Consider the following 9,734-nt stretch of genomic DNA (forward strand, 5'->3'; position numbering starts at 1 on the left):
TGGGACGGCTCTCCCCCAGCGCCCCTTTGCCTCCCAGGCTCAGCCCCACCAGCTCCGGCTGGTCCCAGTGGACCCGGTAATCCCAAGGGCCTTTAAAAGCAATCGTCGAAACAAGAGGGTGCCAGCATAGCCCCTCTGCTGTGCTCCTGGTATTTCCATTTCCCTTGGACACCCACAAAGACAAATGGTGTCCAGCTCATTAAGCTGCCCACTCTGCTCCAGAATGTCTTTTCCATATTGGACAGCTGACTTTCCGAGCCCTGTAAAAATCATAGTGGTACCATGTCCCCTTGAAGCCCAAAGGCAGGCTCCCATCCAAAAAACCAGCAAGCTGCTCACTAGTCTAAATCTGTAACACAGAAACTCAACTTATTCCATGAGATCCCAAGTGGGAAAACTGGCTGGGAAACATAAGTACTAATTTATGTCAATTAGATTATCTTCAATGGAATATTTAATATTTTTAATGGAACATTTTTAAATTGATGCTCATGGGTACTTTGTAGCTGCTGGAAACTCTGATCTAAATGATTATTTTAATGAAAGATTGCCAAAGGACTCACATTTTAAACTCCTACATAGGTTAACAGTGAGACTGTTTTCCCTGGGCTGGCCAGCCCTCATTTCTCAGTCAGGGCACTCAGGGTAATGCCAATTAGCACAGCTACAGAACTCAGTGAGGCAAATTGCTGAGGGTGTTCACCACAAATCCAATTGTGGAGCCCCCTCAGAAACAGTCTGAGCTGATGGGCTCATATGGATGGCGCAGGAACTTTCAGAAAAGGACATCTCCATATTTGTGTCAGGACCCTGAGAGCACTGATGATTTAACTGCCCTGACCAGTCCCTCCTGTACTCCCCACCTGCTGCCCATTGGAGAGATCTCCATTTAAGCTCAGCCTTGAGATGCTTCTGTTTCCCCCTGAATGTTGCTGTAGGTACAGCCTCCTGTACAGCTCTTGCTCCCAGATGGATCAACACCCTGAGCTGCAGATAGGCAGGTGGGTCTGTCACCAGCTCTGTTTCTGGGCTGTCTCTGTGGTGCACCTTGCATTGATGTGGAAGCCTTGTGGCTCTCTGGCACATGTTAGCTGTGCCACCTGAAGGAAGCTGAATTTGGAATGCTGTCCCAGCTTCTGACCAGTTTTTCCCTCTTGAATCACAGTAAGTTAAATCTGGATCAAAAAAAAACAAACCCATGAAGATCCTAAAACTATTTCTAAAGGTCATGTTTCTTCTCTGTTCAAGTTGCCAAATTAGAAAGTCTCATTCCAGAAAACCTTCCACACACATACATGCATACCTCTGCAGCCCTTTAAACCATCATTAGTGTCCCTTTTTCCAAAGGGAGAGATGCAATTTCAAGTGGAGAAGCAGATTGATTGTATTTATAGTCTGGTTTTATCTTTCAGCCACAACACACAAATCCATGGAGCAAGATCCCTGCACTATCATTTGTTTACTGCATGGCATTGCTTTCCCATTCTCCTGGAGTGGTGAATCATCCTTGTTGCTGAGCTCGCCCTGCTCTCAGGGGCCCTCTCCAGTCTTTGCACCACAGAGCTCTTGATGAGGGTCAGCAGCCTTGGTGTTGTTCTTTAGAAGGTTAATTTACATGTTGCATCTTGGCAGCACAGAGGACTCTCCTTCAGTTTGCCCTGTGCTGTGGTGTCTAGGCAAGCCCTTCAAAACCCAAATTGTTGCTGGATGTGGTCAGTTGAAACTCCTGACCTAGTTTCTCAAAATGATGTGGTTGGCTAAAAAAATTAGATTTACTGCTTTTTAAAATGATTGTGTAGTCTTTGCTTCAAGTTCTTGTTTGAGGAATTGCTAGAGATACTCCAGTTGCAATTTTGAATTTCTCTTCATTGTCATAAAGGTGAGAGGTGTATTTTTATGTGATACATGAGTAGGGAAACTGCTTGTGTCTAGCAGCTAGGAAAAACACCAACTATTGTGACACTGTGATTTAAAAATAGTGATACGTGGATAATTAGAAGTTGCTGTTATTCCAGATTTGCTGAGTCTCAAAGGCAAAGAGTTCAAGATATTAAAGTCCGTGCTAAAAGCTTTCTAGCATAAAGTCCTGAGCAAAAGCTGCAGCAGCATCAGTAGCTTCTACCTGGCATAGAGTCCCTGGCATAGAGTCTAAAGTTCTGAGAAGGAGCAGCTGCAGCAGGTTTCTTTCTTCTTGATGGTGATGATGATGATGGAGGAGAAGAAGAAGAAGCAGAAGGAATAACAGCCATTTCTCTTCTTTCTTCTTCTTCTTGTTCTTCTTCATTCTCCTTGCACCCCATTACAGGGACATTTTATTCATAAAACATCCAATCAGATAAAAACATGATTCTAAAACATTCTTCCTAAACCAATCCAAGCATAATTCTAATGTACAAAAGTAGTACGAAAGTAATATGAAAGTGGTGTCAGTTATTACCTAAATTTTTCCGCATATAATTTTATCTATTTACACATATAGCTTTATCTGTTTATGTCAATAATTCTATCTATTCTATCTAGAAACACAAGCAATGTTCTGCTATGTTTTTGTTATGTCTGGAGCTAATCTACTGAACTTTAAACTAGTTTTAGGGCCTTACGAGCTAACACGGTCTCTTAAGGCACTTAAGATATATTTCTACTCACTTAAGACTATAACTTACACTTCCACTTACTTAAAACTTTAATTTACACTTCTACTTCATATCTATGTGACTTAATATATTTCAGCTTCTTTAAAGGGTCTAATTCAAACCCTACATTTCTTTATGTCTCTGAAGGACTCTGAGAGGCTTCTGTCTCATGCACTCCAACAGCAGGGGTATTTCAGCAATTCCAGATCCTCAGACCTATGTGCAGTTATCAGGTATGTTAGGATGGCATGGGCTGGCAGTGACTTGCTTGGGATCAATCTGGGCTCGCTGTGTGGCTGGAGGCAGCACCCAGGTGCTGGGGTGCCCTCCTGCAGATGCCCACTTCTCACTCCTCAGCTTTTTGCAGAAGGCTGTCTGTTCCCTATCAGTGCTAGGCTTGTTTACACATTTGTCCAGGCTCCATGCTCCTTTGCAGCTATTCACTGAGATCCTTCTTATTTTCTGCCTGGGCAGCTCCAGCCTGTATCCCAGATAGTGAATGTGGGCAGGAGCAGTTTTATAACCTGCTGGAGGCTAAAAAAATGGACAGTGCTCTGGCCAGCTGCTGAGCAGCGCCCAGACCTTGACCTAGAGGACCCCAGTTCTGTCACCCTCCCCTTGCCGTTCCCATGCCAGTCCTGTCCCCTTGCCAGTCCTATCCCTGGCATCACAGTGTGTTTAGCAGTGAGCAGCCTGGTGGAAGTGGAGGTGTGTGAATGTGGATGGGCTGTGTGGGAAGGAGTGGTTCGTTATTTCTTGCCATTGGATACTGATACCGGAGTACCAATTTGAACTGCAGCTGTAAGGCTGCCTGGAGTACAGAACCAGCATCTCTTAAAGCAATCGTTGGGGTTTTATTTCCATAGGAAATGTTCATAGCAATATCTTGGGCTGCAGCACTTCCAGTGTGCCTGTAGTACCTGGTTTTCTAGTGAAGCTTCCTCCTAGGAGTTGGAAAAACAGATTAAAAATGGAAAAGCAGCGATTGGAAGGAATGTTGTGTGTTGGATTTTACTAACAAGATGTTTTTAATTTTTTTTTCTGTTGATACACTAGGTTGTTTTGCTGCACAGCTTGGCTGTGGAGCCAGGCCTCTCTGTGCTGCAGACAGACTGTGCAAGGGACTTGGCATGGCTCGGTTGCTTTGCGAGCCCAGTGGCTTGCTCTGTGGTAGCTGCAGAGCTGCCTGCATGGCCTTCCTCATGCTTAATACTCACCAGTCAGATTTTAAAAATACCCCAGGGCAGCCTCAGGCAGGGATGCCAGGCATAACAGCTCCAGTTACTTTCCGCTATATACTGTGCTATAAGTTGTTCAGGCACCTGCTGAAACTAGAAATGTTTCTTTCCTTAAAACAAGACACCAGCAAATGTGGTTAATTACTACATCCCAAACTGGCACAGTTGAATCTTCATAGAATTATTCCTGCCCCAGGTCTGAGTCTTTAATAGGTATACTTCTGGCTATTTTTATTCTTTTGTTACATTACAAAGTCAATTATCAGCCCAAATCTGTTTTCCCTTGTTAGTAAAAAACCTCTGTTGCAGGAAATTAGGGATGATTTTTTCTTGTGCTTTCTTTATGTGGATTTAACTTTATATGGATTTGATCAGCAAATGTAGCTGCATGAGAGTCGGCTGTCACATCCCCAGCCACCTATAGCAAGAACACCGATGAGCTGTCCTGCATCCAAAAGTCCACCTCCATAATGACTGAACCTTCCAATCAGATAAGTCCCACTTCTTTTAATACCCTTCCTCAATACCTGTGGCCTCCCTGCCTCCCTCCCACTCTCCCTTTTTCCTTTCCATTGTCCTATTACCCCTTTTTTATGTTCCATAAATTCCTACCTCCATTTCCTCTTTTCCATGGCCTCCCTCCACTAATCCCTTTCCCCAGAGTTCCTTCATAATACCAGAGGGAGCGTGATTGGGAGGGAAAGAAAGGAAAGTTTCCCTAAAGTAACCATCTTTTTTTTAAAAGTTAATGATTTCTTCTTAGAGTTTCCAACAGGCACACCACCACCTACACTACCTCATACAAAGCCAATCACAGCCAACATCACTGCCACAGGTGGCAGAGAACCAGTCCCTGCTGAAAGAACCTTCCCCTGACTCAGTTTGCTGATGAACTGTACTAAGAAAACCCTGCATCCATCCTGCCAGCTCCAAGAAAATCTATTTGGACACTGGGGACTCAGAATTGTTAGCATTTTGAAAATTGTCTTATGGGTGCTTTTGATTGTTTTTGTCATTTTGTGTTGATTCAGTTGATCCTTCAGAGAAGCTTTCTTACTAATATTGAAATGGGGAGTTGTGGAGACCCTGGGGGGCATCCTCTGGGTTGGGGAGACACAAGAAGCTTCTCTCAAAAAGCTGTTAAAACCGCATTGGCTCCTTCCCCTGTTCCTGTATCTGTTCCCATGTCCTTGAGCTACTCTCTCCCTATTCCCTGATTGGCCCTTATCTTTGTACTGCCCTGAGACCAGGTTCACCCCCGGGGCCCCTTGGGAGAGAGAAACCTGGACCCTCCACGCGTGTGCTTTTGACTCTGAACATCTCACCCAAAACAACTGTGGATACCATGCAAAGGCCCTTTTTGCCTCTTTACCCTGGACTTTACTAGCAGCAGTTCAGGCTGCAACAGGGGCTGTATCAAATAAATTTCTGTGCACAGAGCCAGTATCATAGACACGTATAACTGTGGGTATGCATGCATTTACTATACATAGAATTTTCATGTAGTCATAGACTGATTGGGGTTGGAAGAAGCCCTAAAGATGATCTAGTTCCAGCCCCCCTCCCACGGGCAGGGAACCTCCCACCAGACCAGGCTGCTCAAAGCTCTGTCCAACCTGGCCTTGAACACTTCCAGAGATGGGGCAGCCACAGCTTCTCTGGGCTACCAGGTCCAATGCCTCTCCACCCTCACAGCAAAGCACTTCCTCCTAATATCTAATCTAAATCTGACCTACTCTGTTGGAATCCATTCCCCTTTTTCTTGTCACTCTGTGCTCCTGTGAAAAGTCCCTCTCTATCTTTCTTGTAGGCTCCTCTCCTACATTGCATATATACAGACCTGAAGGAGTTGCTTTTGAACAGCTTTTTGGATGTGTAATTGAAGTAGAAAAAACCATAGTTAGAATTTTCTTAATGCTTGGAAAAGCGTAGTGTTATAGAAGAGACTGCTGTGGATATACGTGAAATAAGCAATTACAGCTGAAAAACTGAGCATTAGAATAAAAATAGCTGCAGCCAGGACATAAACAGACCTGAAATGCAGATGCCACAAAGCTAACTAGAGACTGGTTTTGGGAAAAATAGTACATGGAATAACAATGACCAGTAACTTTCCCCCAAGCCACTGTCACCTAGCTGGGAGTCAAATGCCTTTTTTGTACTATTGCCTCTCCTGACTTTGTACAGGTTTTGTGATACTAAAGTCCTCCTAAACCCTTTCTGAAGCAGATGTCTTGGGCAGGAGCAAGTGCAGCACTCAGGGTGCCTGTGTTCCCAGCAGCATCCTGTGAGGTACAGCAGCACTGCTGCTCTGTTTGATCTGGCATCATGGGTAGCTGAATGTGTGTGTGCCTTGCGCATCTTAGAGGTTGTCTTCACAGACATGTTGGGACAGAAGATGTGGTTGAACACGTCTCCCTGTTAAGCTTTCAAGCTCTGAAGGTTTTTATTCTGTTGATAAAACCCAAACAGAAAACTCAATTCATAGATTAAGAACTAACTGCTTTAATATTAGCCCTATTAAGATCTCACCCAGGACCCACAGTTCCCATACTCTGGAGTCAAGTGCCAGACAGTGTTTATCTGTGTGTGCAACACATATTGGGCAACAAAAGAAGCTTTGTACCAAAATAGTTTATTAAAAACAGTAAAACTTCACTGAAGCTTGCTGTCTTCAAGACAGAATTATGACATTGCAGCATTCAACACAATCATAATCCACATATAAATATAGTACTATACAGCTCTTTTTCACCTTGGCCAAGTTCTGCCCTCAGTCTGGCCCCAACAGCCCTGCTGACAAAACCCAGCCCTGCATACTTTAGCTGCAGAACCTGTTCCTCTGGGAACTGAGTTATTCTATCCTTTCCTGCCCTCACAATGCTGTTACTGTGAAGAGGTTGCACAGAAACCCAGCACAGCTCTTGGCAGCTCAAGGCAGTAACAGAACCGGTGTGAGCACACAGAGCCACCGACAACAGCAACGCTGGGGGATGTTTAGGAAAAATAAATAGGCAACCAATTACTCAAGTTCCCAGCAGTGCCAAAGTGCAGAGAGCAGCTTCTGTTCCCAAGAAGGAAGCTCTGTCCGGATCTGTCACAACGCTCCTTGGCCGTGACAGAAGGGCTCCTGCACAGCCACCTCTCGCTGCAGCACTGCCAGAGAAGGGCAGCGCCGGCGGCTGGCAGCCACGCTTCTGCCATGTCCCCTGAACACCCTCCAACAGCGTCACTCTGGGCCATCAGCTCTGCACCGAAGTCAGTATTTGTCCTTGCACCGTGGCATACAGACTGAGTGCTCAGTGCCCCAATATGTTGGGTCAGGGTGCTGCTCATGAGCTGTGGCTTGGCTTCCTTGCTAGCCCAGAAGTTGCTTCTCCCTCCTCTCCATCACTCATGTGCCCTGGGCTGCTCTGCTGATAGGTGTCTTCTTGCACAGTTCCTGGTAGAATTCAGATTCCAAAAACCGCGGGTAGGAGTTATTCTCCATTAAGCTGTAAACTCTCTTCTGTGCCACACTGAAGCAGGTATGGGTGGCTTCCTGGATGTTCTGCTCAATCATGTTCTTGGTCTGGAAGTCTATGTTTATCTGAAATACAGAAAGAGGGACATTACTCCTTGGAGCAGAATTCAAGTAAGGGTTAATGCACAGTACAACTTCTGAAGAGGTGAAAAAGGCAAGACCCCGTTACTGCAGGGTCAAATTACTGGAGAATTTTCTTTAAGAAAATTCTTCTTTTGCACAAAACCAAAACTAATTCAGATATGTCTTTTCTCGGTTAGAATGGAAATTCTCTGCAACACTGCTTGTGCCATTTTCCAGCTTGGTGAAAAGGCACTTATATTCAGACCCAGACATTAACAGTGAGATTATGTACAAAGCAGTTTGACATCTGTATCTTGAGCTCAAAGAAATAATGGCTGTGACAACTCAAAGAGCAGAGCAGCTTTTCTTTACCTCTTTGGGAGCCTCCTTTTCAATGAAGTCATTGTAGATTTTCTTTGCTTTCGATGTCAGCTTTTGGGGTGATTTCGTTTTCTTGAAGTCCTCACAGGCCAACCAGAACTCAATGTTCTCTTCACAAAACTCAGACTTTAAAAAAGCTCGGAAAGCAGCAAGACCATCTAAGGAAAGAAAAAAAATATCACCATCAATTAACTATTTCAGGAACCTTGATTTTACCTATTGTTCATATCAGTTTCTACCAGAATGTTTTGTTGTAGGTCTATTTTTTTCATGGCAATAAAAAAATTCCATAATTTATGTTTGCAAGCAAGTTAATGCTTTAACAGCTTGGCAGATTTCCCTTCGCGTTTGTTATTTCTTAGGCAAACAAAAAATAAAACCATTTCTATGGTTTTGTTTCCTTCCGTGATACCTAAGAATGCATTAAAAAAAACCCATTTTTCTTTAGATAAGGTCTCCTCTGTTAACCTTTACACTGCAGTAGGTATGACTGCTACAGTACTCTGAAATAGTCTTTCAATGGAAAGAATGACTCAAGCTCAAAGAGCAAATAATAATATTATTTCTTAGTCTTTTTGCTTTGCTAGTGAATGCCACTTCTTGCGGAGATACAGTAAAACCCCAAGATCACTGAACCTGTGTTGCAGGATCCTTCCCACATTACTGGAAAGCATTTGCTTTGCTTATGCAGTGAGCTCAGGGAATAAATGCCCTTCTCCCATTTGACAAAGCCAAGCTAACAGGTATGATTTTAGCTACGGGGGTTTCAAGAAAGAAACAAAATCTACTGAGGTATTCTTTGTTTTATTATTAGTTTACATTAAAAAAAACCCCAAACACTCCCAAACACTGTTAAAGGGATTTAACTTGCAAAACCAGAATCAAAGCTCTTTATGTGAGGGGTACAATACCGACATGGAAGGAAACAAACTCTTACAGACATATAAACTTCTCCTTCCCTTTGCTCCCAAATGTTACTTTTTCAAGACAAACTTACATTTGTTAGCAAGCAGTTCATCAAAGGCTTCTGACCACAGCTGTGCTTCTTCAGGTGAAGGTCTGCAGAAAGAGAGGGAGAACATCAGACTACACCACTCAAGCTTTACTGCTTTTGAAAGACTCGAGTTATTTAAACATAGTCTCTTTCTCGTAACTTACCTGAAGTAATTGCGGTGTTTCCCTGCCTTCTTAGATTTCCTTTTGTTAGAATTGGAAGAGTTCTGCAGGAAGTAGCTCAGTCTTGTTTTCCAATCTTTAATGCTGGAAAAAAAGAAGAGGGAGATGCTCGTTAAAAATGACAGCTCGCAGAGCTTTCGACAGCAGCGCTTTCCCTGAGGCGGCTCCTGCAGCGGTAGTCACCCAGAGCCCCTGAAGGCAAGAAAAACGCTTCCCGTCCCTGCGGGCGAGGGGGACTCACATTGTTCTCTTCATCCTGCCCTTGTCAGGCTCCTCCGGCTCGCTGCGGCGGCGGCCGCCCCGCTCCATGCGCCCGCCGTGCCGCACCACCAGCAGCAGCGCGCTCGGCATCCCCGGCCGCTCCGGCCCCGCCCGCACCGCGCCCGCTCTTATGGCCCCGCGGGCGGGAGGGGCCGGGCTGAGGGCGGCTCCGAGCCAGCCACGGCTGCCTGTCTTTCCCAGCGTAGCAAAACTTGGCTCTCCTCCGCATCACGTCTGCTTTTCCCCCTTTATTTTGTTTTTCCTTACCCCCCCCCCCCCCTTGGAAATCTTTCGGCGTGTCACATCGCCAAAGGGCTGGCTGTCCTTTCCGTCAGTCAAAAACATACCCTGCTCTTCTGGAGGTGTTTGTTTTAAGGTTAGTCAGATTTTTGAGTGTGGCCAGTACACGAAAAAAAAAAGAAGGACGTAGCCATATTTCTTCAAAAATTGAAGTAGCTC

General features: G+C 44.7%; 1 protein-coding gene across 1 annotated transcript; it reads right to left on the bottom strand.

Annotated features, from left to right (window-relative positions):
* Nucleotides 1-6,489: 6,489 nt before the first annotated feature.
* On the bottom strand, nucleotides 6,490-9,380 carry RGS2 (regulator of G protein signaling 2). Its single transcript, XM_053950333.1, has 5 exons — nucleotides 9,256-9,380; nucleotides 8,997-9,098; nucleotides 8,836-8,897; nucleotides 7,830-7,996; nucleotides 6,490-7,460 (listed from the first exon to the last, which is right to left on the bottom strand). The coding sequence occupies exons 1-5, from the start codon at nucleotides 9,363-9,365 to the stop codon at nucleotides 7,266-7,268; spliced, it is 636 nt and encodes a 211-aa protein (XP_053806308.1). The 5' UTR covers nucleotides 9,366-9,380; the 3' UTR covers nucleotides 6,490-7,265.
* Nucleotides 9,381-9,734: the final 354 nt, after the last annotated feature.

This window comes from Vidua chalybeata, chromosome 9, assembly GCF_026979565.1.
Source record: "Vidua chalybeata isolate OUT-0048 chromosome 9, bVidCha1 merged haplotype, whole genome shotgun sequence".
Classification (NCBI taxonomy): domain Eukaryota; kingdom Metazoa; phylum Chordata; class Aves; order Passeriformes; family Viduidae; genus Vidua; species Vidua chalybeata.